Source organism: Fusarium verticillioides, chromosome 11, assembly GCF_000149555.1.
Source record: "Fusarium verticillioides 7600 chromosome 11, whole genome shotgun sequence".
In the NCBI taxonomy this organism is placed as follows: domain Eukaryota; kingdom Fungi; phylum Ascomycota; class Sordariomycetes; order Hypocreales; family Nectriaceae; genus Fusarium; species Fusarium verticillioides.
Window position 1 is genome coordinate 785684 of NC_031685.1, and position 26388 is coordinate 812071.

At 48.1% G+C, this 26388-nt stretch overlaps 12 protein-coding genes across 13 annotated transcripts; 6 read left to right on the forward strand and 6 right to left on the reverse strand.

Annotated features, from left to right (window-relative positions):
- Positions 1-659: 659 nt before the first annotated feature.
- FVEG_10931 (hypothetical protein) lies at positions 660-1619 on the forward strand (the record flags this gene model as incomplete). Its single annotated transcript, XM_018900094.1, has 1 exon — positions 660-1619. One exon carries the CDS (start codon positions 660-662, stop codon positions 1617-1619), a length of 960 nt encoding a protein of 319 aa, XP_018758309.1.
- On the reverse strand, positions 1604-3409 carry FVEG_10930 (hypothetical protein). Of its 2 annotated transcripts, XM_018900092.1 has the most exons (4): positions 3118-3409; positions 2509-3062; positions 2381-2455; positions 1604-2335 (listed from the first exon to the last, which is right to left on the reverse strand). In XM_018900092.1, exons 1-4 carry the CDS (start codon positions 3179-3181, stop codon positions 1655-1657), a joined length of 1374 nt encoding a protein of 457 aa, XP_018758307.1. In that variant the 5' UTR covers positions 3182-3409; the 3' UTR covers positions 1604-1654. The 2 variants fall into 2 exon arrangements, with proteins under 2 accessions (XP_018758307.1, XP_018758308.1); XM_018900093.1 differs by having other exon boundaries at positions 2509-3409.
- Positions 3410-3527: 118 nt separating this feature from the next.
- Positions 3528-6054, reverse strand: FVEG_10929 (hypothetical protein). Its single transcript, XM_018900091.1, has one exon. The coding sequence runs from the start codon at positions 5658-5660 to the stop codon at positions 4176-4178; it is 1485 nt and encodes a 494-aa protein (XP_018758306.1). The 5' UTR covers positions 5661-6054; the 3' UTR covers positions 3528-4175.
- A 4185-nt stretch (positions 6055-10239) lies between these two features.
- On the forward strand, positions 10240-12344 carry FVEG_10928 (hypothetical protein). Its single transcript, XM_018900090.1, has 3 exons — positions 10240-11129; positions 11175-11392; positions 11441-12344. Exons 1-3 carry the CDS (start codon positions 10433-10435, stop codon positions 12143-12145), a joined length of 1620 nt encoding a protein of 539 aa, XP_018758305.1. The 5' UTR covers positions 10240-10432; the 3' UTR covers positions 12146-12344.
- Positions 12339-13778, reverse strand: FVEG_16926 (hypothetical protein). Its single transcript, XM_018906163.1, has one exon. The coding sequence runs from the start codon at positions 13696-13698 to the stop codon at positions 13141-13143; it is 558 nt and encodes a 185-aa protein (XP_018758303.1). The 5' UTR covers positions 13699-13778; the 3' UTR covers positions 12339-13140.
- Positions 12399-12978, forward strand: FVEG_10927 (hypothetical protein; the record flags this gene model as incomplete). Its single annotated transcript, XM_018900089.1, has 2 exons — positions 12399-12629; positions 12676-12978. The coding sequence occupies 2 exons, from the start codon at positions 12399-12401 to the stop codon at positions 12976-12978; spliced, it is 534 nt and encodes a 177-aa protein (XP_018758304.1).
- A 430-nt stretch (positions 13779-14208) lies between the features above and the next one.
- On the forward strand, positions 14209-15570 carry FVEG_10926 (acid phosphatase; the record flags this gene model as incomplete). The annotated part of the gene is made up of 1 exon (XM_018900088.1): positions 14209-15570. The coding sequence occupies one exon, from the start codon at positions 14209-14211 to the stop codon at positions 15568-15570; it is 1362 nt and encodes a 453-aa protein (XP_018758302.1).
- A 651-nt stretch (positions 15571-16221) lies between these two features.
- On the forward strand, positions 16222-16893 carry FVEG_16925 (hypothetical protein; the record flags this gene model as incomplete). Its single annotated transcript, XM_018906162.1, has 1 exon — positions 16222-16893. The coding sequence occupies one exon, from the start codon at positions 16222-16224 to the stop codon at positions 16891-16893; it is 672 nt and encodes a 223-aa protein (XP_018758301.1).
- A 1951-nt stretch (positions 16894-18844) lies between these two features.
- FVEG_10925 (hypothetical protein) lies at positions 18845-19927 on the forward strand (the record flags this gene model as incomplete). Its single annotated transcript, XM_018900087.1, has 1 exon — positions 18845-19927. The coding sequence occupies one exon, from the start codon at positions 18845-18847 to the stop codon at positions 19925-19927; it is 1083 nt and encodes a 360-aa protein (XP_018758300.1).
- Positions 19928-19938: 11 nt separating this feature from the next.
- FVEG_16924 (hypothetical protein) lies at positions 19939-21742 on the reverse strand. The gene is made up of 5 exons (XM_018906161.1): positions 21624-21742; positions 21472-21559; positions 21266-21421; positions 20912-21215; positions 19939-20860 (listed from the first exon to the last, which is right to left on the reverse strand). The coding sequence occupies exons 1-5, from the start codon at positions 21673-21675 to the stop codon at positions 19973-19975; spliced, it is 1488 nt and encodes a 495-aa protein (XP_018758299.1). The 5' UTR covers positions 21676-21742; the 3' UTR covers positions 19939-19972.
- A 213-nt stretch (positions 21743-21955) lies between these two features.
- FVEG_16923 (hypothetical protein) lies at positions 21956-22840 on the reverse strand (the record flags this gene model as incomplete). Its single annotated transcript, XM_018906160.1, has 1 exon — positions 21956-22840. One exon carries the CDS (start codon positions 22838-22840, stop codon positions 21956-21958), a length of 885 nt encoding a protein of 294 aa, XP_018758298.1.
- A 482-nt stretch (positions 22841-23322) lies between these two features.
- FVEG_10923 (hypothetical protein) lies at positions 23323-25436 on the reverse strand. The gene is made up of 6 exons (XM_018900086.1): positions 25155-25436; positions 24721-25104; positions 24606-24673; positions 24053-24554; positions 23828-24003; positions 23323-23776 (listed from the first exon to the last, which is right to left on the reverse strand). Exons 1-6 carry the CDS (start codon positions 25419-25421, stop codon positions 23554-23556), a joined length of 1620 nt encoding a protein of 539 aa, XP_018758297.1. The 5' UTR covers positions 25422-25436; the 3' UTR covers positions 23323-23553.
- Positions 25437-26388: the final 952 nt, after the last annotated feature.

Below are 26388 nucleotides of genomic sequence, written 5' to 3' on the forward strand. Positions count from 1 at the left end.
GACGAACTTTATTTTTAATGGCTGGGAGCGGCAAAAGCAGTGGTTTCAAAGTACTCCATTGGCAACTTTGTTCAATCCTGGTACATAGTTAGGCCGTAGCATTTGTCAACATGCCTGTTACCTTAGACGGGCTGACTTCCAAGCGACCACCAAGAAGCATGCTTGTTAGCCTAGATATGGAGTTACGGTCTAGGTGTGAAACTGGAAAACAAATGGTTTCCGCTCACAGTCGATCAATGCCCTTCTGTTGATGCATGCTGTAAGACGGCGCAGTCCGGCTCGCGCAATGAACCCAACACGGTTTAGCGCATCATTTCAGTGGCACTGCTCTGTGACAGCCTCCACCTCGATCAATGGTCCCCATTGGGGATAACCTCATGTAAGAAGGCCAACATGCAACAGAGGGTTAAGTATAAAACAAGTGCTGTACCCAGATGAGTTTCATCAGACAAATAATTCTAAGTCTCCAATTCAGAGATATTAAATTGTTTGCCGCCCTCAATCTTTAGCTCTCAGTCAGAATGGATCCCCATCAGCTTCGATATCAACATCAGGCCTTACCAATGGAATTACCAGCTGAAAGAATTCCACATCACGATAACATATACCGGCCAAACGATCGTATTTACCTTGCACAAATACTGCCCCCTTCGCCTCCCATGGAAAGACCAACACTATCTCCATCACGCCCCATTCTCATCCCTTCAACCTCAATCACTGGGTCACTGGAAGTAACTCCGCCGTACCATCGAGCTTATCCTCCCATTCTAAACTCCTATGAAATTTCTTCGAAAGAGTTTATGGCCATCATCGACGCTCTCAACATCGCTCTCGCCGAACCAGCGCCCTTCAAAGCAATGGAGGTCGCAGGTGATGGTCTCGGCTTTGTGCCTAATGAAATCGCTCAAGGCGTTTCTTTAGGTCTTGGATTAGCTGCGGGTACTGGAACTGCTGCTACCGCATACTTCCGGGAGAGAAAAGTGCTCGAGAGGGTAAATCGCGATATCTTCGCGCCAAAGGGTTTGGTGATGAAGACCATGAAGGATGAGGAAGTGATGCAAAGACTCAACACCACGGCCAAGAGTCTCGACCCATTACTACGGCTACAAGAAATATCATCGCATGTTGAAGTTTTGTCTTTTGACGTTGAACCACCGGTCAGACACTCTAATATGCTAGATCGCATCAGCGCAAAACAAGCTGCTATCAAACAAGCCGGCAAAGAGAAGAAGAAACACAAGAAGCAAGAAAAACGTCTTCAGAAGCGTGAAAAGGCAGCTGATAAATTTGATCGCTCTGTTGATTCAGTCGATGAGCAGTATAACTCCGACGTTGAAAGCCGGATTGAGATAGAGGCCAAGATCGCAAGGTTAGAGGATAGGATCGCGGAGATCAATATTAAAGCAGAGGAGAAGCTTATGGAGTCGAGTGAGAAGAAGGTGGGAGAGATTGAGAAAAGGCGAAGAAAGGACTTGGAAGAGGTTGAGAAGGATCGGGTCAGATTGATGGAGAAGCATGGCAAGGCGATCACCAAGGTGAATAAGAAGGCTAAGAAGAAGGATGAGAAAGATGAGAAGAAGGTAGCTAAACTGGAATGGATCATGATTAGAACTCTTTAGATTATTTTCTTCGTATCGCCATATAGATGTACATACTATTTGATTAGAATTATGCTCGAGGTCTTCCACTCTCGCCTTCTCCCAATCTCAAATCCATACGTCCCAGCAATGACCCCGTTCATGATCTCCTCGGCCCCCTTCTCCTCTACACTGCCCATTTCGAGGTTCATGCTTGCTATTTGCAGCGGGAATATGAATAACAAGGACTCAGTACTATGAGACTCGTGTCCAAGACACGATGCTGCTAGCTGACATATCTCAGTGGCGATTGCCTTCCTGACTACCTTTCGATCTTCGAGAATAGATGGTATCTCGGCCACTAGAGGTATGTTGAAGAAGGCACAGAGGCCTGTCATGCAAAGAATGATGGCTCTTTGTAATGCCAGCAGGGCTTTGTGTCTGACTGGGTGCGAAGTGATGTCTTGTGTTGAAGAGAGGGGAGAGCCCGTGAGAGGCCGAGGGTGCTGATAGAACTGCTCCCAGTCTTCGAGATCCGATAATGTAGTCTCGACTCGCTGTCGCAGCTCTTCAAAGAACTCTTTGTCAACTTCACCTCTTTCTACCCGATCCATGTCATGCAACTGACCGGGAACGCGGGCAAAGATATCGTGCAATGCATCACTAGCTGTTTTGGGTACAGTCGACGGCCATGGGACGGTCTGCCACTCTGGAAGTGTGAGATAGCAGTGCTTTCTGTTTATCAGTGCGCATAGTATCTATGCCGGTCAGTGATGGCTTAATTTGGGAGAAGCGGCTCATACTATCTCGAATCGGCACTGTCTAAGAAGTTCCCTTTCCAGGACTGTCTTGTGTCTCCATGGTCCTCTTAGCTTGACCTCCAATCAAGAGTTAGCATGGGCTCCGGCTTTGTAGTGCATGCAGAACTTACCAACTGAGTTATTCCCTCGTAGTGCTTCAGCCATCCCGTCTTGTCTGTAAAGACGATGTTCTCAAACATGCATAAACAAATTACGCTCGCAAGCGTGTCCCATTCTAGAACAGTAGTCGAACTTGCCAGATCGTGTTGCACTCTGTTCAAGGCCTTCACGTATTCTCTACTTCCGAGGTCAAAGGTCCGCTTATCACCGTTTGTTTTGCCAAAGTACACTGCTGCTAATGCTCGCACTGCAAGACTTCGCGTAGAATCTGAAACCGTGGTGGCTTCGAGATTGGCCATCAAGGGCGTGACTTCATCGATCCGCGATAGTAGGTGAGCATGAATTACGGCATCTTGATCCAGTAACAGTGGCTGCGGACGCCAGATCTGTTGTTCAGTGGCCTTAGGAGACTGGCTGGCCAGTTGAACCAGAAGGTGGTTGTCCTTCATAGGCGATTTATCCTTCGCGAATCGCGTCGTTTCGTCAACAAACTCGCCGTATGTTACGTAGCCTTCACAAGCTATCCCAGCTTTCTCACATCGCTGACAGTGCGGTTTGCTTTGATCTACAACGAGCGTCAGTGAGCGCGTCTCTCAAAGCGACATCCATATGGACGGTACCGCATTTTACGCGTCTTCGCTTGCATGTCCTACACGCTTTACTGCGACCCCCGCGATTGACCATGACGATGAGTTTGGGCTTGCTCGAGCTGACTGTCCATCGACGCGCTCAGGGCAAAATGAGGGGACATGTCAGATGGGATTTGCCAAGATTGCGCCACAGAAGAGTCGTCATCATCCTTGGTTTGAGGATGGCGCAGTGATAGCCAGCTCATGACCAGACATCTTGGCCTTGCGCAGTTAGGAGAAATAGAGGATCATTATGTTGGTTTGCGCCCGCAGGCATGGGCAGATTCGCAGGAATTGAGTGGCTACCTTACATTGTCTGAAGTATAGTGGGTTTAACATTTAAGTCAGCGGTACATGCTCAATCGGGTGCCGGCCGAGTTGGGGCCACAGAAATATGTAGCCGTGTTGCACAAAAAACCCATATGAACTTTGCAATATGAGAGCGTATAACCCTGCAGCAATTCTTTCATTGAGCCTTGAATTGAAGTTACGTACAGATCTAAGATCTTAATCTTGGCCATCTTCATCCTCAGCCCTACCCTACGGCCCCCAAATCACGAACTACCTAACCTAAGGTACGCCAGCTAACGGTGACTCCCGACGCTGATACCGCTCCCCTCCCTCTCCTTTCCGCCCCGCCGCCCTGTTTTGCCCCCTGTAGTTCATTACGGTCCCACCAATGGCCACCAGCTGCCAAGTTTTTAGACACGTCCTTCCAATCCGACACCGCGAGAGCATCCATTTCATCATCCCCTGCCAAGCCCTCACTGGAAATTAAGCAATGAATTGGACTGCGGGGCTCACAACCTCCATCGTTGCACGCAATACCAGGATCATAATCATGATCAGATCAGATCAGTCAAGTCATTGCCAATTCAATTCAGTTCAGTCAATTCTCTAGATGCCCTTCCTTATTCTACCGCAACTCCAAGTAATCCTGAATTATCCACAGGTGATGTGTATGCTGTGCTGTAATACAAACTGCCAAAATTAATGATGCCACTCTATCCGTATTACCAATTACAATGTTTCTTTCGTTCGTGTTCTCGTCATTGCGCGTGCTTTTTGATGCTGTTCCGATACCCTGGTGTTGCCCCCTGGCAGAAATAGTGGTCCAGCACCAACTCCTCTGCCTTAATGTCCAACCATCCAGGTGACGAGTCGCCAATGCCGAAGCTCAGCCAGATCTCGTCGTCCAAGTATCCGTGGCTTCTCTGCGTCGGTTGATCGCCGTTGTACACCATGCTTCCTGTCCAGATATACCTGCTGTTGGTCTCGCCGTGGTAGGTGAGCTTCTTGCTGACGCTCATCATCCGGTATGGTGCGACGGGCGAATAGACCACTATTCGATGGTCGTACCATGTGTTTGTATATTGAGGAGGATCGTAGCGCATCTGGACCATGCCCATGAGGACCGTGTTGTTCTCCATCGGCTCGCAAGCACCGCGATTGCAGAGAGTGAGACTGAGCATGGGTGTCGATTGATGCACGCGCTTGTCGGTGAGCATGACGTCGTTCATGCAGGTCTTTGCAGCAGAGTGCCATGTCTTCTTCTCGTTGTCGGGAGGGAAAGGTTCCTCTACGGCCGATTCGAGCTCAGCTTCCATGTCCTGGACAGGCTCGTCGGTCGAGTTGAAGCGGAACAGCTGGCTGGGCTCTACCATGAACATCATCTCGTCATCGTCAGCGCTGAAGGGAGAGTAGACAGGAGCCCAATTCTTCTCGCGTTGGTATCGGGCGGCGGATTCCTCTCCCTCGGGGGGCTGGCGGCGAAGGAGGACGGGCTTGTCGAATTCGATGCCAGGGAGTTCCTTCGCGTGCTTACCCATCTGCTTGACGAGCTCGGGCACAGCGGCACGTGCATCGATAATGTACATGCCCTCGCAGAGGTTCTCGTCATTGACCTGGTGGGTGAAGATGAGCATGGGAGTGCCATTCTTCCTCCAAAAGAGCTTCATGTCCTCAGGACCGATGTATTTATCCATGTCGGGCTGGGCCTTGCAGTGATGCTCTGGGCCTTGAGCTTCTGTAAAGTCCTCCACAAGCATCTTATGCCAATCGTTGTCCGCAGTGAGCTCCGGCCGGCCGAATGCATCCCATGTGAGGCTAACGAAGGTGGCGACTTGCTGAGCTCGTCTGTATTTCTTGCCCTTGATATCTTGGTCGACGTGCGGAGCGCGCGCAATGACGAGGAAGTCGTGCTTGCTGCCCTTTGGCAATTCAAGAAGGGTAGGATTCATAATCTTCTGGCCCGTCTTCTTGACATTTATAGAGTTGTAGAAACCCAAGTTATTCCGTGTACTCGTGAGGAGGCGGTAATCGTTGGTTCGGGAGAGGAGAGGATCGTAGCCCGAGTGGCCATTGCCGAATAACTTGTCGCTCATGGTGAAGGTGAGGATCATGGCGACGAGGAGGGCTGTTGTCGTGACGTAGAGAATGATGCGCCGCGGGTGAGGATGAGGAATGCGAACGCTCGAGAGGCGCACGCTGAGGTTGCGCAAGCCGTTAGGCAAGCGCATGTTGGAAACGCGCATCGTGAAATGAGGGAGCCGCGTCGGCTGGCGAAGAGAATTGGAACGAGAGACAGAGGAGGCTCAAGCCTCACATCGAGGAACAGAAGAAGACGTGTCTCGATTCGTGCGGCCGCAATCGGGCTCGGCTTGTGTGAGGTAGCGGTGTTGCTAGAAGTGCAAGCAGGGAGGGAGAGAAAAAGACAACGCCACGAAGGAAATAAAAGACGGTAAAAGAGCGGATGGAAAAGAAAGATGGAGACAAGTTGAGGCGAAGTGATGACCAGTGTTTGGCACGACGGAATGGAATGATTGGACTTTTTTGCAGGCGAGTCCCCCCCTAAAACAAGCATAAGAAGGGAACCCACGATTTCAACAGACTTTTTTTTCTTCTGGTTAAAGGGGAGGGGGGTTACTGTGCAGTAGTCTACAGGGCCTAGCAGGGGTCAGGGCCACTAAATCTAGAGTTATTTTTCAATGGAAGCTTCGATTCCCTGACATCCTGTTGGTCAATGCGCCATGGACTGCGCCACAATTGGTTGGTTTCCTCCAGAGCTCTCCACTGCCGCTGGTACCGCACCCAGTGAGAGAACAGGTTCAGGACATGAGCTTGTTGATCAGCGAGTTCTTTTTAAAACTTGTTTGCGCGTTGCGCCTCAGACATCGGCGATTTAAACACGTGGGGGGCCTCTCATCTCGGATCAGACACAATGTTCGTGATATTCAGACACAGAATCTGTCAATTGAGCGCGAAGTCGTGGCACAGAGCGTTCTAGATTTGAGATGCGGAGAAGGCCTGGGTAATACAGTGCATGAACAACAAATGCTCACGCGGATGGTTGCCATATTGATACTGTATCATATCATCCTTCGCACAGTTGCAGCGCCAAGTCTGCTCACGCACCACCAGATGAAGCTGTGGAGATTGTCAACATGGAATTGTAGATTTGCCAAGGTGATCATCCACCTTTTTTCGTCTCTTCTAGCATGTAAATCAGCCCTATGGCGAACTCTAATTATCATGCGTTCTCGCCGAGCTCAGACTTCTGCATACCGTATCGATTGTCACAGATATGATGAGGCGGTGATGCATACGTCAATACTGCGACATGCTATCAGGCCTGGACTCTTCGTTAAGGCCTTGGCGGCAGCAGAAGGATGACTGCCTAAGCGACGACCAAGCATGGCCAGTTCTTTGCGCCTCGTTATGTTGCTTCACCCACCCACTCAACCGTCACAATGATGTATGGGCTGAAGCGAGACGCGTCACCCTCTGGCTGAGATCATTCTGCAAGTTCGGATTCGGGACGTACCTTGATTGGGTCTTGGGATTATCATTTTTAAGTATTTCGTCAGGCCACTACGCGGTGATGCTCAGAAACACTGAGGCGAAGTAAATTGTTTATATCGTTCTCTGGTATTGTGTTTTACAAAGGCACCTAGCTGCAAAACTCGATTTGTTGAGATATCTTAAAATCAAACGTCGACAGATTATGAACGGTCCTTGATGAAATATTTCACTGGAATGCCTGATTGAGGAGTTATGAGTCTTCTGTATATGGGTTACAGCCTCATGTTGAGAGTCTCCTTGGTCCGAAATATCCGACTCAGCGAGTACACCATGACCTGCAACCCTACTTGCGCGTAAATTCCGAAACGTTGTAGTGAAAATAAGGCCAAACCATTGTTAGGCACTTGTATGAACCAATTCAGAGCGGCCTTCCTGTAGAATGAATGCTGCCAGCAAGGACTTGGTGCTGCAATTCTTGGTAGCTACAACCGACAACGGAAACCATAACTGATGCAGCCCATTTGAGGATTAGCAAGTCTCTGGAGGACGACCTGAGCTATCATAGTGATGTTGTATTTGGTCTGTGGCATCTCCTGCATCTCGCCTGTCCGTCATAAAGCTCCTTGGCACAGACATCCACGGAATATGACAGTGAGAACAGCGATGCCTCTTTGAAGCAACATTGTTATTGGGCCAGCTTTCCCGTTTTCCACGTGTAATTCCAATGCGAAAGTTCTTGGACCTCTATTAAGGTACTCAACTTTGAGCAAATACAACTGTCCTACGGCTGGAGCCTTTTCTGGCAGGCTCTAGATGGCTTGGTGCCATGATCAGTGACTCGGAATTCTCCACAAACATGCTGCGATCGACTACGAAAAATGAAGCAGTCGGTCTTAAGGTCTTTCAGATAATGGAGGCTGTTGTTGCAACAGAGTGGACTTCACGAACGGTTTTGGGAGAGGAGGAGATAGTCAACTGAGGCCGAAGCTCTTGACCTTGAATTCGAAGGTAGAGAGACATGGAGGCCGCCAGGAGCAAGAATGTAGAATAAGAAGTTCCTGATTCAACCGCAAGGCAGTACGGAGGCGGATCTCGTCAACAGCTGAAGTATATGATAAGTACATGGAATATGAAGCCACTAAAGGACGGACTGAAGACTGCTTAAGCTTGCTTTAGTCTGTTTCATATCTTGATGTGACCTGTATCATCAAAAGTCTTAATTGACCTTGTCGGCTCGAAATATCATTTTAGATCTCAAAGAGACAAGTTGAGTTTCTTGGTGAGTTTGACCAACTACATATGACGCAAACCTTGCTTTCCTACTACTGCCACATCTGCTCTGTGAGCGTCATGAAAGTCGGCCACGAAGCGCATACCTAACCAGCAAGACTCCTTGAACATACTGGAGATACCAGGGAACTAGTAAACGTCTAGTAAACGGGCGAGATAAGTTTGAGTGTTGTTGGAATCACAGCCAGGCTTAACATATTCTTGGCGAGATGTGAATGCTGATATGTGAATCATTATGCATTAAGGGGAGGTAAAAAACAAAAAGTAACAAGACAGAGGACAAGGGAAAGGCCCAATATCCAAAAGATTTTAGACAACAGTGCCCCCAATAAAACATTAAACAGTGTTCATATGAGTGATGCAGATGTAGGGCAGGATTTGAGGTAAAGGTGATAAAGCCCATAAGACTTAAGACTCAGGAAAGTTTTGAACTTTCTAAGTATCAGGTTCCCCTGGACCTGGTTAGGGAGATGGAACCTAAATCTGATCAAGACTGACGAGACTCATGCAATGAAGTCTAATGCGCTCGGATTCAACGCGAGGTGACCAGATAACTCGAAGGGAAGGCCCTTACAAATGAGATAAAGAAAATGAAGAAGTTGTAGCCAGAGTGGAGGTGTTGCGTACGAGTCAGCCAGACACAAACAGTATAGCCATGCGACATTGCCGGATGCCGTCAAGTGTATGAAGTGATGCCACAATTGCTCATCTGCCGAAGCTTCACCAGAGGCCCGCACATCAGGCGACTTGGCATAACAGACGGGTCAAAATCCATCTACTGGGATGTTGTAAGTGAGATATCCGTCTTTGACAGGATCGCGAGTCAGTGACACAGAGTTCACTGCGTTGAGCCTCTATCATCTGCCAGAGGCTCAAGTGAGGGATCTCGAAAAGGAGAAGCCAAGAAAAGAATGACTTCATCCTGAAATGCAAACGGTTGTAACTCATGAGGGGCTTCATGAAACCTTCTACTGATAGTACGGGGACGGCATGCCCAAGAGGATAGAATCTTGGCGAGGTGCCGATTAAGAAATGCCGAGAGGAAGATATCGCCGTGCTTGTTCTTGGCCGAATACCGGGTTACCCTTTGGTCGTTCTCCATAATCTAAAGTTACCTGTCATATCTATCCCGCTTCCCGTCCACCTTTAACCTGTAACCTTTTCTTGGCAGGCCCTTTCTCTGATACAATTCCGCTCCGGACCTACAAGTAATCGCCGCGTGTGATTCTTTGTGAGCAGATCTGACCATTACTATAGCATAGTTGACTTACAGCGCTATAGGTAGCATCTTATCAGAGGCATGGGGTTTAATTGAGTATTTAAGGGCATCGCTACGTTGCATCTACTATCAGCGGGATTTCCGTAACCGGATGTTAAAGATTATACAGAAGAGGAATGGCTTGACAGGCCGTTGACGGTAGCTATATATATCCTGGTCAATACCCCTGTGCTAGTCTGAAGATCGATTAACCTGACGTTTGACACGTGCTTCAGGGCTGAGCCTTGGCGCAAAACCGAGGCTATGACAACGTCTTTGTGACTACCTGCCTGTTTCATGATAATCGAATTCATTTGAGGAAGTTCAGTGATTTAGTTAATGAAGATCTCTCGTAAACGGCAACTTCCATACAACACGGTCTTCAGCATTTGTCGCGATGGCTTCACTCAATCGAGTTGCTTGGCGTCCCTGCTGCGCCGCATCCCTGCTTCATCACCAACGGACCTATAACCGCCCACGTCGCAAAAGCGAATGAGACCATCAATCATCTGGCAGCCAATGTTTAACCGTGATTCGCCTATCAATCTCGTCCCTTTTTCGCATCGCATTAAACCCAGCAGCCTATAGCATGCCACCAACCCATGTAACCACTCACCTGAGATATTATTCCCACCGTTAGACACCTTCCCTATTTCGACTAGGGGCATGCATGTGATGGTCGGCATTTACCGTACTGACAGCTCTAAGGGTTCTGTTGGCCCAGAGCTGAGCTGCTAGTGGACTGTTGTGCTATACCTTTGGAAATATGGTATACCTACTTTCCTAATCTGTTGGCTGCCAAGTCACCGTTGGGGACGAACTCTATTCCCTATTCATTAGCGTCGGTATTGGGCTGGTCTTTTATATCTTGATGCCATCTCTCATCATGTTCAGCCCATCACGCTCACTTCCAGGCATCGCCTTGTCACTCATTCAACAAGTCTCTCGTTTTTCACCATGAGAACCTCGTTCTCGTCCATTCTTTTCAGCCTTTGGCTTCTTTGCCTTGGCGTGCTCGCACACGACGAGTCATGCGGCTGCACTGTCAAGTACATTGTCGTTGAGATGCCTGATCAGACTGTTGCTGCTCAGACCAAGCCTCCGACCATCACTTCTGTGCAAACCAAGCCCACTAATATCCGATCCAAGCCCAACCAGACGACTGTTCGCGCATCTTCAACTTCCGCTCACCACAACACCACGGCGACTTTCCTTCCTAAGCCCCCCGCAAAGGTCGACTTGAGCAACCCCGAGAATGCGGTTCCTAAGAAGAACATCTCCATGTCTTACGGCGATGTTAAGAAGCCTCGCAACCAGACTTTCACTGCGCTCAACACGACTGCCCCTAAGGGAGCCATCGACATGGACCTCGTCATGAACCATCCAGCTGTTGTTCTGGATCACATTGACGCTATTGTCTCGGTCGAGTGTACGGCCGATTCCGTCAAGGTTCAATTCGGAAAGTCTGCTGCTTTTGAGAAGGCCATCGATACTTGGTCAGACGACGAACCCTTCATTCTCATCACGAACAACATGGGCAATTGCAAGACCGACATCGGCCAAGCTTTCTACCTTGTTGATGGCGTTACTACAGACAAGGGTGATAAGACCATCACTTGTCATGCTGCTGAGCAAGAGCTTGCAGACATTGCTGGTATGTTTTCCCGCAAGGATACAAGACAAAACTAACATCGTCTAGAAACCTGTGAAATGTCGTTCACCTCTATTCCTGCCACTAAGTTGACGAAGCGCCTCACGCTCAACCCCAGTCTGTCTCTCAACTTCGGTACTGGTCTTGAGAGAGATACTGTCCTCTTCCAGGAACAGCCATGGGTGACCATCAAGGCCGAGAAGGCAGAGTTCTCTTCCACTGTCTCTTTCTCTGGCCGCGCCAAGTACAACTTCTGGCGGTTCAAGGTACGTGATGCTAAAGTAATCAGGAGCCTGATTCACTAACTTGAGTAGATGGAAGATCTATATTTCGATCTCGATACCCATTTCTCAGCCGATGTCGCTTTGGCGGCCGATGTAGCTGCAGCATGGTCTCGATCTATCCTCTACGACCCCGATACTCTCACGTACACCCTCGTCGAAGTTCCTGGTATTCTCTCTCTCGGACCAGGCCTGTCTTTCGCTGTTGGAGTTGATGTTGATACCTCAGCTGCCGTTGCTGTCAGAGCTGGCGCCGGTATTGCTATCCCCGCCGCCAACGTCCATCTCGATTTCCTCGACTCAGGCAAGAATGCTGCTACTGGCTGGGAGCCCCAGTATACTTCATACGCCAACATTACCGAAAGCGTTGAGGTCGGCTTGAACGCGAGTGCATCGCTTACTGTTCAGCTCACCTTCAAGCTTCTCGGCGGCCTGGTCGATCTCAGCAGCGGACTCACAGCCACTCCCGAGTTTGTGAACAAGTTCACTCTGGATGCTGCACAGTCGGCCCATGCTTCGAACGATGGTGCTGGAGTGAATCTTTTGGATGCCGAAAAGGTTGCCCCAGCTACGACACCTGGCTCAGAACTTGCTGTCGTAAATGAGCCCAAGGACTGTGGTGTTTCTCTCAAGTCTGACTTCATTTTTGATCTAGAGGGCTTTGCGACAAAGTGGTGGAAGGCTAATCTCTATCACGTTGAGGTCCCCATTACAGATGTTTGCTATAATTTCCAGTAGTAGTGCCTTGCAAACAAGGACCGCTTGGCATAGGTGGCAGCTGTACTACTAGTCTTAGTCTCATAATTCTCATATACCCTTTGTGCGATCAACCTTTAGCCTGATTGTGTTTGCGTAGGCATCTAGAGTCAGTCTTACAACATTACGCCACTCACTCCAGGCATCCAGATATTAACGCGCCATAAAAGCTAAACCGGCCACGATTGCAAAAATACGGTAGGTGTTTATCCAGGTCAATGATATTTACAAAAGGATGTCTACACAAGATGCGCCTAATCAAATCCGCCAAAAGGTGTCTGCATGGCTCAACACCACGCCATATGCATCCTCTTTACTCGAACCTGTGGCTGGTGGACAAGCCAACTTTACATATCGCGCTCATCTGATCAGGCCACTGGATGATGGTACAACTGAAGCCGTTGTCAAACATGCCGAGCCTTACATGGCGCGTCACCCCGCCAATGCCGTCACTGTTAATCGATGCGTGAGTATATGGAAGATAAAGGAAGGGTTTCGTTGACAGGACAAAGGACGTCGAAGGTGAAGTTTTGTCAGAATTATTCACGATCCCCATAGATATGGCACAGTCTAGAAACACTGCATACACAGTGAGAACAAGACCGTATGCCTATGATGCTGAAATCAAGACGTTGGTCCTCAATGCCGTGGACCTCAAGACCTCCTCCCTGAACCATTTCCAATCTCCGACACCTGATTACTTACGCAAACCGGCCCAAGAACCGGGCAAAGTGCTGGCGATGTATATTGTCAAATTCGGTGACACGACCAGAGAAATTGTTCAGAAGTCGTTTGTACAGGAGTATAGCGAATAGCTATCAGATTTCAAAAGAGTGATTGATAGTAGCAATGAAATGCAGAGGCTAAAACATTAGATTAATTTCGATTGGATGATCGATCGTGTTGAGCACTTCCCAGAAATTCTGTCGGAGGCAAAGGATACACTTCATGTCGTCAAAAACATGGCACTGAAGGAGCTAAGCGACCTGTCGGCAGACTTGACACTGAATCATGGTGACCATTACCCCCAGAACTGAGTCATTCCCCAAACTTATGGATACAAATTTAATGACTTTGAACGTATCTTGCTGGAAGATGCACGTCTTGAGCCGACAACTACTAGACCCCTGTACGTTATCGACTGGGAAAATTGCCAGCTCGGCGTTCCGAGCCTCGATCACGGCGGCATGCTGGGCGAGATGTATGTTCTTTGGTACTTTGACATCGGGCTGGGTTACGACTGAGGAAGTAGAAAATATGGCTCGCTTATAAGAGATGTTATTGCCTTGGCTCGGACTAGAGATAGGACTTGGTTTGACGAGGGCGGCTTTGCCTGCTTGTTTGCCGGTACTGCTCAAGATTGAGAACACCACCATTGGACCATTCGAGATCATTGATCGTGGTGACTGGGGAGCCTCAATCGATGACCCAATTTTTAAGCCTGGCAGTGACACTAGAATCGCCCAAGATCGTGACATAATCAGTGGACATCGACAAAGCTTGCTACCAACGGCAGAGACCTCCAATGTCAGCATCACTCGATTACAGGGAAAGGAAATTAGTATGATGATGATGAGGGCCACGTCTGAGTTGTACAAACAACAGGATCACGAATGATATGACTCGGTTGCAGCTGGGCACTCGTCTACGGACCAATCAACTCATAGTATATACGCGTCGTTAACAATCTCGATGAGTTTGTTAACGATTAAGATCTTGATTTGAGCTGATGCCAAGTCCGCCCGCTCGGATAATGCGGCCTCGGCTGACGGCGTTTGAATATGGAGCCGCAAATTCCCGATCCAATCAGACACAGTGATCTTCAGAAACTGCAAGGAACAGAGTCGGGACAGGCAGGTTTAGCTGTTGATTTATTTCATGCTGTGACGTCAAAGACACGGCAGCAAACATGGGCTTTTGACAACAACCATCACCAATGATCTCATATCCTCACTAAGCATAAAATAAATAAAATAGCTACAAACTCAATTGAATTTTTGATCTCCAGCGCATTCAGACTCGTTGTGACCTCTCGCTAACTCACTATGCCTCGTCAAAATACGCTGGGCAAGGCTCTTGTAGGCCTGCTGCCTCTCGCTTCAGCAGCTTCGCTCAACTCCGAGTACACCTTCAATCCTCTTCACCATCTCGCGGGAATTGCTCCCTACTTCGAGCCCCAAGATCCTCCCGCTTCTCCCGATGCGCCACAAGGTTGCACTCCCGAACGCGCTGCGTATCTCGTGCGACACGCTGCCATTTACGCCAACGATTTTGACTTTGAGGAGTACATCGAGCCATTCATTGAGAAGGTTCAGAACAAGACCAAGATCGACTGGAGCAAGATTCCTTATCTGAACTTCTTGGACGATTGGGAGCCTCCCATTTCTGATGCAGAGGTGTCGCTTTTGACCAACGTGGGAAGACTTGAGGCTACGCGCTTGGGTGTTGATCTGGAGTTCCGATACCCAGAGTTCAAGCAGCCCAAGAAGGTCTGGACGTCATCGGCCGAACGAACCGTCAAGTCCGCTCAGTCTTTCGTCCGTGGTCTTGAGTCCGACGATAAGTCTATCAAGGTCGAGACCATTTACGAGTCAGAGGAATCAGGTGCCGACAGCTTGACTCCCTACAAGGCCTGCCCCGCCTACGATGGCTCCACCGGCAGCGATGAGGCCGAAGTCTACCAGAAGAAGTACGCCAAACCAATCGTCGATCGCTTCAACGCTCTCGCCTCCGACTTTAACTTCACTGTCAACGATATCTTTGGCATGCAGCAGCTTTGCGGCTACGAGACTGTTACTCGTGGCAAGTCGCCGTTCTGCAACCTTGAGCTATTCACTCCCGATGACTGGCTTGGCTGGGAGTACTCCGAGGACGTGCGATACCACTACAACGCTGGTTACGGTAACTCGATCTCTGGTTATGTCGGAATGCCCTGGCTCAACACCACAGCTGGTCTTCTCCTTGGTGATGATTCCGACGAGGAGTTGTACGTTAGCTTCACCCACCGTGAACTGCCTCCCATGGTCCTCGTCGCCATGGGCCTCTTTAACAACTCCGAGCCCGCCGGTACAGAATCTCAGATCAACGACACCATGCCTCTGAGCAAGATCAACTACCGCCGCGCCTGGAAGAGCTCTCACGTACTCCCCTTCCTGAGCAACATCGCCATTGAGCGCCTCAACTGCACCAACACCTACGGCTACGAAGATGGAGAATACTATCGCGTCCTGGTCAACAGTGCGCCCCAGGCTCTACCTTCATGCGAAGACGGACCCGGAACAAGCTGCACCCGAAAGAGTTTCGAGGAGTACGTGCAGGACAGAGTCGAAAAGTTTACTGGCTTCTCAGAAAAATGTAGCGTGGAGTACGATAACTCGACTGACATTCTGTCCATTTACAACAATTAATGATATTCACGATTATGTAACTTAAATATATACTTAATATTTATGAGATCTGATTTGATAGCACCGAACCTCAGAAACCTTGTACATGAACGTTCAGCTTTCATTCCTCGAGAGAGAAGGGGCAAGATGCCGCCACAGAAAGTTTACGTTGGCCTTGACTTGTTCTGACCTTGTACTTCGTAGTACCGGAAGGCAAAATGCTTGGAAATGTGGTCATGCCACCCCGTGGGGCTTGTATTCTTTCAATTACGCCGGGCCGAGCAGGTCTTGGAGCCTGTACACAATTTAACTCACTATCCGACACATAAGAAAGACATCTGCTAATTTTCCTTCAACTGAGGATTTGTCTGTCAGAAACTACTCAGGTATAAACTTTAAAGTCGTGGACTCTCCGACGTGCTGATTTGTTACAGTTCAGGGCATGAACTTTATCAAGAAAGTCTTTGACTTTCATTTATCGACATGGGCCTTGGGATGTTCGCCACCTGGGACAATTATAAAATACAATGCCCTCTGCCTGTAAGGTAAATTCATTGAATAGAATGTTATGCCTGTCCAGATACATCACCCCTGGCAATAAAAGATCACCACCAATCGTGGAAGTTTGTGCACACTTCTCACTTATCAATATCGAATTGATCTACTGCCGAGATGACACGCCATGTCATGCCCTGGAATCCTAGTTTCACTCTCTTCGCTGACCTGCCAACCCAAATACGCCTGATGATATGGGAAGCCGCCATACCTGAAGAGGTACATCCTCGGTCAAAGATATTCGCGATTTGGGGAGACAAACCTGCAACTACACCTCGAGCGATAGCAAATATACGTCTCCTAGCCTGCTGTCACGAATCACGTCACCTTGCTGAGAAGAATGGAATTTTCGTACCATTAAAGAGACTTCCACCGGTCCAAGGACCGCCAAGGCTTGTCTGGATAGATCGCAATGTCGAGATTGTATCCATCCCTTTCGAACCGATCTTTCTCGACAGGATCATCCGTCTTCCACCGAATGTCACAACCCTAGCCGACACGATCGGTAATATCTACAGCCCTCTTAGTGAAGAGACTGCCGGAAAATACATCCAGAAATGGCGAAACGATCGTGTTGTTGATATTGATACGTTTTACTTTGGCCTTGATGACCAACTTCCTATGTACGTATTTCAACCGCCTGAATCATTGACTGCCGAAGACCTGCTAATGAATATCTCGCAACTAGTGACTATAAGGAAAACAGGGATTCGAGGAGAGTCCACGTGTCATCACGGAGGTATGGAGGTATTTGTATCATATGGCCCAGATGGTCTCAGGACTAGTTAGGGGCCAGATTGACAATCTTGGCTATTTCCTGGTAATCCTTGATTCTGGCCTTTCGGTCGACCGACCACTATAATCATTAGTCAAGGTTTTCTTACAGTCTGAGGAAGAATACATCTTGTGATGATGACCATGTACATGTCTGCGTTTTATTGCGTTGAAATGCCATAGCCCTTTTTCAGCGAATCATCCCATGACGCCAAGAAGGCACTGGAGACAAACAAATGATCTGGTGAAAGGAATACTTGCGCAAAGAGTATATAGAAATTGACTGTCGGGAATATCCATCATGAAAATGATAGCCTGCCTCTCTAATTATTTCTTTACTTCATTATGGTATAGATGATCGGCGTGATACTAGAACAGTCGGAAGTTACCACTAGATAGACTCACAAAGGTAATGCTATATAGATCTTTTAATTCGGCCGTAATATTGTGTTCTATAATGGGTTAGTTCTGGTTCAATAGCTTTACTTTGTCCATTTATTGCCTGCCCTAAGCTTTTGTGAGAATAAAGCTAAAAGATAATTCAAGAGCCTTGACCTTAGTATACAAGATGCTAAGCGAAATAAGAGTTTGCAATTGAGAAATAATTAAAGTCTAATAGATAAAAGGTTAGAGTGGTCTAGAGACAAGACTGGGGACTCTTAGAAGTAATAATTAAGTTTCTATTATAATAAGAACATGCTTATAACCTAGAGAATATCCACGAATGCTCGATCTTGGACCACTGTCTGAATATTCTTACTAGTGTTGCATACTTTATCGAAATTTGACAAACGAGAGCACCAAAGTATGCTTGGAATTCGCTCTTGTATGGGGAATCCTTGAGACCTATAAATGTTCTCGCTCCCTTGACCTATCATACCTTACCTTCCTGCATTTCATCTTCTCGAATAATATACCGTACAGGAAGACACGAAAAGGTCTCCATCTCTCTGCCCTGTCTTCAAGCCATCCATAGAGCTTTTCGAACCATAACTCTCGCTTCTTACGAACACTACCGAGGAGACAGGCTGCCCACTCCTAGTAAGCCTTTGTGTTACACCTGCGAGTACTTTCCTACTCCGACTGGGCTTGCTCCCGCAAAATTTCTTTCCCCCCTGTTCTTCAGCTTGTCCGAGACCGCAGAAACAAAACTTGGTTCAAGCCATATCGAATGCCCTTAGGGGCTAGACTATAACAGTATACATTGTGCAGGGGTTCTCAAAAGAGCGGTACGTAATTAATCTGGATTTCATTCAGCACGCTCATACTTGTGGTCCCAGGAACTATACCAAGCAGACGCATGCAGACGCTATGTCTGGAGGATTCGGCGGATGGAAAAGGCGCTTGTCTGTCAGGATATGGGATACAGTAATGATGGTTGCTTCACTTTATGAGGCCGAAGTCACTGTCAAGTGGGCTTCCTAAACTGAAAACTTTGATTGAATGAGCTTGGAAAGAATGGTTTGGGTGGCAATTTGATGTACACTGCAAGCTTGACACCCTCGTCGGTTTAGAATTTGTTAGTTACCGAACAGTTAATCGAAACTCGACTCGCCTATATCCTCCAGTTCCGTAGTGATATCGCGTAAATATGTTCTCTGTGTTGATTTAGGCTCTCATCCATGGGTCTCTGCTGCAATTAACACAGCTGGCTGACAATTTGATGCTATCGCGTAAGTTTGGCTCTCAAACCTTGAATCCACTTGTCAGAACACTGCGGCCAAAAGTCCCTTCACAAACTAGGACCCACTGCGTGTATGAAGGTTCTGAGTTAGAAGGTTAGAAGAAAAAATAGCCGAAGATGTCTTATATAAACGGGCAACCCATCCTCAGTCCTGTCTTATTCTCTTGTATCATCATCACACAGCTCGCAACATAACTTTACCAAAGTTCCCGCACCACTCATCTCAGCAGCACTAACTCGACCTTCTCAGCGATATATACTCAGATATCACCTCCTTCCACCATGGGTCAATCCATGTCAAGTGATTTCGAGAGCTTCAACAACTTACCGCCAGAGCTTCGACTGATGATTTGGAAAGAAGCTGTGCCGAAGAAAAAGGACACACATGCAGCCTGCAAGATTTTCCACGATGCCTTTTTACGTGGTCTGCGGTTTGAAAAGCGAGAGGGGACAGATGGACCTCGAGCCCTCCTGGAGGCATGTTACGATTCTCGTGCTGTGGCAATGAAGAGTGGATCGTATATGACTGTCAAGGACAAAAAGTATCGACTAATCTGCCAAACACTCCGAGGACTTTTCGAAAAGAGATACCATTACGTTTGGGTTGACAGTAGCATTACAACTCTTCACGTACCGATCGCTGCCCTGACATGTGGACGCATCACCAATTTACCAAACAGCATCCAGGCTATTGCTTGCATGGTGCCTACACGAGAAGCACTTACAGCGTTGCAGAAGTGCCTTACCCCTGATCCCGAGTACAAGGGTATCAAAACCGTGTACCTTGGGATCGTTAGTATACCCACGCAATACAGCAAAGGCAACGATCCAGATTACTATCCCTGCACGGAATCAGAGTCAGCCATCGTCCCGCTTGACGACAAGAAGTTGGTCGAATATCTCACATCAGCCTACAAAGCCCATATCGCTCTGATGCTCGGAGACTCCGCGGTTCGTGAGGACGAATTTCATCGAAAAAGCGCCATGAGGTTCAAAAGGAGCCTCGAACAGGACTGGAAATATCGACGGGACTTGCGCAACAGATGGGACCCCGAGAACGGCATCAAGCTAATACCGGCTGTTATATTTGGACAAAGGACGAGGTCGATAGTATTCTGGAATGGCAGTCGTCTTCGGCGTGCTGCCCATAAGTTTCACATCAGTTGGCGCGAGTCCCAGGTTGACCTAATTTGGATGGATACGTTTGCCTATGACAATGGAGCTGGTAACGAAGACAACCTCAACGAAAATGAGTATGAGAGGCGGCTACGATGGGCGACTCGAAATGAGAAGGACTATCTCCGAGACCTTCATTGGTCACCGCACAGTGCTGAAGGGGAGGAAAGATGGAATACTCCTACGTGAAGTAGTAGAACGGTCTCACTTGTGTATATTTGGCATATCTCGTATCTAAATGAAGGACAAAATATCCTTATGAGTGCTTTCAACCAGATCCCAACCATCATGTCCAGATTGAGACCCTTCCCTCATCTTGTCGTGATCATCCTTACCCGGACCTGGGTATTTTCTCACATGCTCGATAGCCCAGATAAGGTCTTTGCTCAAAACAGGAGGTATTCTGCCCTCTCCGGATAATGTTCCTAGGCCCGCAATCTTGAAAAAACCTTCCAGCCACGCAAAAGTCTCACCAGTCTCCCACTCTATCTCGTGAAACCTTCTTCCCTGCTGTTTACAGAGTTTCTCTCTGCCAAGTTCCCATTTCTTTTGTTCTTCTTTTGGTGGGAGAGCAATCGAGTTTCTTCCTGAGAATAGTCGTGCGAGTGCGATGGCTTGATATTCGAAGCTTCGAAATGTCAAGACGCGAGGCATACCGACAACTGCCAGGTTGGGGATGTCCTGGAAGAAGGTATGCCAGTAGTTGTTGATAAGCTTTCTTTTTTTGTAGTCAAATAGCTGTCGGCCGTTCACTTTGCTGTTCCAAAATGGATAGGATGGAAGATATCCTGTGCAGTAAAGGATGTGATCAATGTCTTTGAGTTCGCTCCCATCATCGAACACGATTGTACCATCCAGTCGATACTCTTTGATGACTGTCTTCCACTCCATCCCGAGAGGAGGTTCATCGCCATCTAACCTCCCTCGTGATCGCCGTGACTGGTAAAGCGGTTGCTGGACAGACTGTAGAAGATCCACTGCTATATCATGACCAGACGCAGAATTTCCAATAACAAGAACTCTTTTCTTGGCATACAACCAAGGTGAGCGATAAAATTTGGAGTGTATTACTCTGCCAGGGAACTTCTCCATATATGCCCCCAAGCCTTGAACCTGTGGAACCTAGTCATATTTGTTGTCAGGCAATTGTCTGTATTGGGTCAAAATACTCACCCAGGGTATAGCATAGTGCCCGTTGGCAAGTATAACGGCATCAAAGTCTTCTTGCCACCATACATCAACGTGTCGTAGAGGGTCATATTTCCTTAATGTTAACCTCCAAGACTTTAGTCCTCCTCTTGTAGCGGCAGGTAGCTGGGAGATATCCTCTACTGTAGTGTTGAGGGATAAGTATTCGTCAGTCTTTTGGGTGGAAAAATATGTTTCGATGTACTGGCGAGGAATATAATGCGGAACGAATGGCCCATAAGAGAACGGCTGGTCCGAGAAGGACATTGCGATTTGAGGCACATTAGTTCTATGCATTATCAGTAAATTGAGATTGAAATGATCGAGTGAGCGACTTGCGTGAGATTCTGATAGATAGGAGTATGGGCGTATCTCTCTTGTTGACTCGGAAACGTCGTGGTCGGCAGGTTCTCTGGAATCGGAAGTGGCTTATCAATATCTTCTGGGAGTCCCCCAGGCTGAATAGGAGCGACTGTTGGGTCGGCATCGTAGATCCTAGAGTCTTTGAGTCTACAGTCTGTGTGTCCCGATTACTCTGTCCTTACCAAGTACCTCCAGGAGTTTCTCTCCGTTCAAACACTCGTATCCGGTCGAAGTAATTCTCTGCTTTCAAAGCTGCTGCGGAAATAGCACCTGGAAAGATAGACGATTAGCTCTTCCATAAATCGCCAAGCGGGGTGAAAGCGTGAAGATTCACCGGCAGCTCCGGCTCCAATAACCGCAACAGACTTGATGTTATAATCTCCCATAATGAATTTCCGAAATCGATAATGTTATTATTATGACAAAGATAAGTTCTTGAAATCTATAAAACTGAAACAATGGTGATAGAGTTCAGATTCCTTATCGCAACACGCCATATGCTGAGATCATTCATCATATTCGTCATGTCCAACATCTATGTCACCATTGCGCATCACGTGAATCGCCATTGATTACACAACGTTTGATATAGGAGATGACACAATGCCCGAACATGCAAAATGAAAGGCCCTATTAATCCAACTATTATCCTCACATTTCATCTGATCACTGAGGCTTTTCAGTCGACTTTGCCTCTTTCAGCTTTCTCTCCAATACGTCTATGCCACCAAGTTGTTTGACAGTCGAGTCAAAGGTACCCGTTGGGAACAGAGTACCTATACGAGCCAAGCCAGCACTACCCCCTCGAGATATCAGAAAAGGTGGCTTGCGTTGACTCAGATCTCCAGCGACTTGTTTCGCCCAGGTCGTCGCATCAGGTTTGTTCATCCCTGCTTCATTGCCGTTCATGGAAGATTCGATAGCCTCCTTAGCGACGTTGTATATCGAGTCCTTGGGAAGTTCAGCATCCGGTGAATTGCTGTGAAAAGTGGACTTGACGCCGCCGGTGACCAGGTTGATGGCTCGGATGCCAAAGGGGGCGAGTTCGACTCTCAAACTCTCCGTCACACTGGCTGCAGCGGCCTTGGATGCTGCATAAGTTCCTTGGAATGGGATACCGGCTCCAAGAAGACCCGATGCAGAGGTGTTGTTGATAAGTAAAGCGCCGTGGGTAGACTTGAGAAGTAGAGGAACGAAGGCTTGGGTGACCCTGATGATAGAGAAGACGTTGAGTTCAAAGAGTTCATGACTTTTGGTGATGTCAACATGTATAAGAGGCATGCTGTAGCCGGAGCCCGCATTGTTGAGCAATGCATCCAATGAGCCGCCAGTCATTTGCTTGACTTTCTTAACAGCTGCTAAGACGGACTGTTCCGAGCCAACATCCATTTCGACGCATTCGAGGCCGGCTTCTTTGACTTTACCCAGCTTGGCTAGGTTACGTCCGGAGGGGAAGACACGCCATCCACGATCTTTCATTGCCAGTGCCAGGACAGAGCCAAGACTGCCGTCCGAGCAGCCTGTTATCAAGATAGTGCGCTTGTCAGACATGGTAAAGTTTCAGTGTTACGCGACTTTGAAGCCAAGGTGTGATGACGAAACAAAATAGTTCATCAGGGCTCATGAAAGTGGTGTAACAGGATGAATCTATTTATATGATGTGTCTGCTCCATCGCTTTGACTCCCCTTCTAACGCTCTGTGATTAAATTCGATTTCGCACTCGCATAACGCGGCCGATCAGTCGCGCCGCCCCAAATGGTTGGTCATCATACATGAGAACGAGCGATCTTTTTCGCGCCTCGTGATTGGATCAATGGAACTCCCATGTGATAACCGGGACATCACCAATTCCCGAACCCTTTTGCGTCAAATCATTGGGCAGACAACTTTGTCAGATTTTGTAAAGGATACAGAACGGAATAAACAAACAGATCTAGGGCATCTGTCTCAATTACATTGAGGTACACGGGGATAGAGACCTAATCGCTGGAGGTGGCGCTACCCAAATCTCGATCTTTCGCTCAAAACAGAGTCCAGAATAAACATGGTATAGTAGTCTTGTGTTGTTTTGTGTGATCTATGGTGCATGACCAGACTATCAAACTGATGTCACGTCGCTACTTTTCGCTACTTTCCACGACATGCAGTTCCTCTTGAATCGTTATCGGCGCAATGGTTGCTCCGACTCTAGGGTGGTGGAGTTGCGGAGTTTCAGGCCAGCCGTTTCTCAGACAATCCCTTTAGAATAGTAGCCAGCATCCAATCATTTTCTACCCATGGCATGCTCAATCTCTTTGAGCGCAGCAAGTACCTTCTCATCATACTGCCTTCGTCCAACAATTTGCAGGTTGATAGGCATACCGGCGTATTTCTCGGGACTGTACAAATCATAGTTGAACTTGTCATCCTCGTTCTTGGGGACGTAGTCTAGATCCTTGAGGTCCTTCTGAGGATCGACTGTTGTTACGGGGAATACTGCAGCGGGACTAGAGCTCACTGTCAGCGGAGTTTGGTAGGATACTGTGAGAGTAACTTACTAGTCAAGCAGGTTCCAGTGGGAAGTGTATCCCCAGTAGCGTGACTGATCATGGGGAGCTGCGGCTCCAGGGAATGGCGGGCACAGAATCACATCAACTTCTCTTCCGTCGTTCTTGCTCGTGTATGACCAAGCTCGAGCATATGCTGCCCGATAATCATCGCGCTTGGTGCACAGCTAGGAAGCCGTTAATTATTGCCCAATCAATCTTCTCAAGTAGACTTACCTCCCAAAGCTCATGCATCGTCAAATCCTTCACACTGGGCTGCTCTTGGATAATGAACTTTGTCAAAGGAAGGACAGGCTCCCCAGCGGCCTCCATGAGCTCAAGAGCCTCCTTACCCCCATCGGGCCAGTACAATGCTGATAGAATCTCCCATCCCTTCTTGTGGTCCAAAGGCTCACAGTCCCAGTCTACGACTTCCATACCAGCTTTCCGGCAAGCTTCCGCAACTTCCTTCAGAGCTCTTGTCATGGGAGGATGGGGTTGGACAACACCGTCCCACCACTGAACCGCAACTTTCATAGGCCTGTCGAATTTGTAAGGTGTCCATGGCTTGACTGTAAGAGAAGGATCAATAAGCCATGGCTTCTTTGACAAGGCAATTTCCATAAAAAGTTCCAGGGACTCGCGGTCGACCGTCATCGGTCCAGGTGTTGAGGAAATGGTCTCCTTGCCTGCCATGATCGACCGCGCGCCCATGACCGAAATACGCTTGAGAGTTGGCCTATTCGGGTTTAGCAAAGATACCGATTGCCTGTCCACCATGGCAACTCACTTGAAGGCATAGATTCCGTTGTGGGCAGCTGGACATCGAACACTGCCTCCGATATCACCACCAATACCCTATTCAGGTTAGTCGAAGCTCATGTCATGGAAAAGATTACACATACCAAGATGCTTCCACGGAAGCCGAGCAAAGCACCCTCGCCACCACTGCTGCCACCAGCCGTCAAATCACGGTTGTAAGGGTTGACTGTTCGTCCATAAATGTTGCTGATGGTCTCGAGATGCATGATAGTTTGAGGTTGAGTAGTCCGCACGTAGAAGACGCAGCCTTCGTCATACAAATGGTCATATAAAAGGTTAGACCCATGAGCTTTGCCAATCCATGCAACGAATGAGGCGTGAGTTGAGACATTCTCGCCGACCATGCCATGATGTTCCTTGGTTGAAATGGGAAGGCCGAAGAGCTTTCCCTTGGGTTCCGGTAGTGAATCGAGATACTTGGCTCGCTCAATAGCTTGATCCCACATAAGTTCAACTAAACAATTGGTCTACTCGAACTGTTAGCATCGTGTTTGGGTGTAGGTGGGCGATGACTTACAGCAACCTGGGCGAGAGCAGCTCTTCGCAAGAATGCACGCGTCACCTCCTCAACCTTGATCTCTCGCTTACGGAGGACATCGAGCAGCTCGATCACTGAATACCTTTCTGTGATCTCAATCTCGCGTGCAGTCAAAACACCCTGAGGGAGGTTTTGAGAGCTAAGAGGAAGCTCACCGGGGATGCCCTGGAGCTTTGGCTCAACCTTGCTAAGGCCGATATCGCGCTGTTGTAAAGCAGCTGACACTGTTTCTCTATAAGATGCCATGATGTCTAGACCTTATCGGTTGTTAGTGGTTTAGTTCATTAAGGGTGCTGGGGAAAAGGGGCACATACTATAGTCTGCAAGATCAAAGAAGAAGGATGAAAGAAAGAAGGGATAAGTTGAAGAATGTCAACTGATTACAATCTCCAAGTCATTCAGGTCATGTGGGGTTGGGGTCAGTATCGCCCGTCGGCTTATCCTATGCCGCTATTGGCAGGCCGAGCCGACGATATCCAACCGCCAAACCCCGCATTTGAGCGCCCTTTTCATTGTCAACTTGTCATATCAAGCGATAACTAGCCCAAGTTACAGTGCATTCAGCAGATTAGATAACAAACCTGGAGTTGGTTGAGGCGTAAGATCCTCACGTGGGGTAGCACCGGGACCCGAGACCCGAGATTGCCGGCGATAAAGAAGCGACACGGCTCCGAGTTTATCGGGTCCTTGATAGAACTCGCGGCTTTCAAGGCCTCGGATAATCCTTCTAGAAAGGGAAATCGTTCCAAATTACGTCAGACTAAATCACAACCTTTAAATATTTCATTATTTCGGTAGATCATTGTTGTCCCTATCCATCTGGGACAACACCGTTTTTGAATTGTTTGGCGACGTTATGTTGTACCCATGCTCAAGTCTACCATGCAGTTCGCCGTCGGCCGATATATCCGCAGATCTCGCCAAGGTCTCACTAAAAAACAGCCTCATCACGTGGACTTCTTCATGCATACCGCCATTCAACCCAAGATAGCTTCATCCCATGCGGGGATCCTTGCTTTGCCTTGCCAAGAACTGATCCAAACATGAGTATGCAAGACAGACAAAGGTGTTGTCGGGGCTACAGTGAGATGCCCCCGCCATGAGTGGCCACATGTCTTTTGTCTATCTAAAAAGCATTGCCTCATGACTGGGGACACGGGTGAGAGCATTAAGCATCCATATCCTAGTAGTATATGATCACGAGATGTGTGTT

Coding starts and splice junctions, on each gene's coding strand:
- FVEG_16924 (XM_018906161.1), bottom strand. CDS start 21,675: ATGGGAGATTATAACATCAAGTCTGTTGCGGTTATTGGAGCCGGAGCT. Junction 21,422..21,471: donor GAAACTCCTGGAGGTACTTG/GTAAGGACAGAG, acceptor CAAAGACTCTAG/GATCTACGATGCCGACCCAA. Junction 20,861..20,911: donor GGCACTATGCTATACCCTGG/GTGAGTATTTTG, acceptor AAATATGACTAG/GTTCCACAGGTTCAAGGCTT.
- FVEG_10923 (XM_018900086.1), bottom strand. CDS start 25,421: ATGGCATCTTATAGAGAAACAGTGTCAGCTGCTTTACAACAGCGCGAT. Junction 25,105..25,154: donor CTGCTCTCGCCCAGGTTGCT/GTAAGTCATCGC, acceptor CAGTTCGAGTAG/ACCAATTGTTTAGTTGAACT. Junction 24,674..24,720: donor GCTTCCGTGGAAGCATCTTG/GTATGTGTAATC, acceptor TAACCTGAATAG/GGTATTGGTGGTGATATCGG.
- FVEG_10930 (XM_018900092.1), bottom strand. CDS start 3,181: ATGGTCAATCGCGGGGGTCGCAGTAAAGCGTGTAGGACATGCAAGCGA. Junction 2,456..2,508: donor ACGAGGGAATAACTCAGTTG/GTAAGTTCTGCA, acceptor TCTTGATTGGAG/GTCAAGCTAAGAGGACCATG. Junction 2,336..2,380: donor GACAGTGCCGATTCGAGATA/GTATGAGCCGCT, acceptor TGACCGGCATAG/ATACTATGCGCACTGATAAA.
- FVEG_16926 (XM_018906163.1), bottom strand. CDS start 13,698: ATGCTGACATTGGAGGTCTCTGCCGTTGGTAGCAAGCTTTGTCGATGT.
- FVEG_10928 (XM_018900090.1), top strand. CDS start 10,433: ATGAGAACCTCGTTCTCGTCCATTCTTTTCAGCCTTTGGCTTCTTTGC. Junction 11,130..11,174: donor AGAGCTTGCAGACATTGCTG/GTATGTTTTCCC, acceptor AACATCGTCTAG/AAACCTGTGAAATGTCGTTC. Junction 11,393..11,440: donor ACAACTTCTGGCGGTTCAAG/GTACGTGATGCT, acceptor TAACTTGAGTAG/ATGGAAGATCTATATTTCGA.
- FVEG_10929 (XM_018900091.1), bottom strand. CDS start 5,660: ATGCGCGTTTCCAACATGCGCTTGCCTAACGGCTTGCGCAACCTCAGC.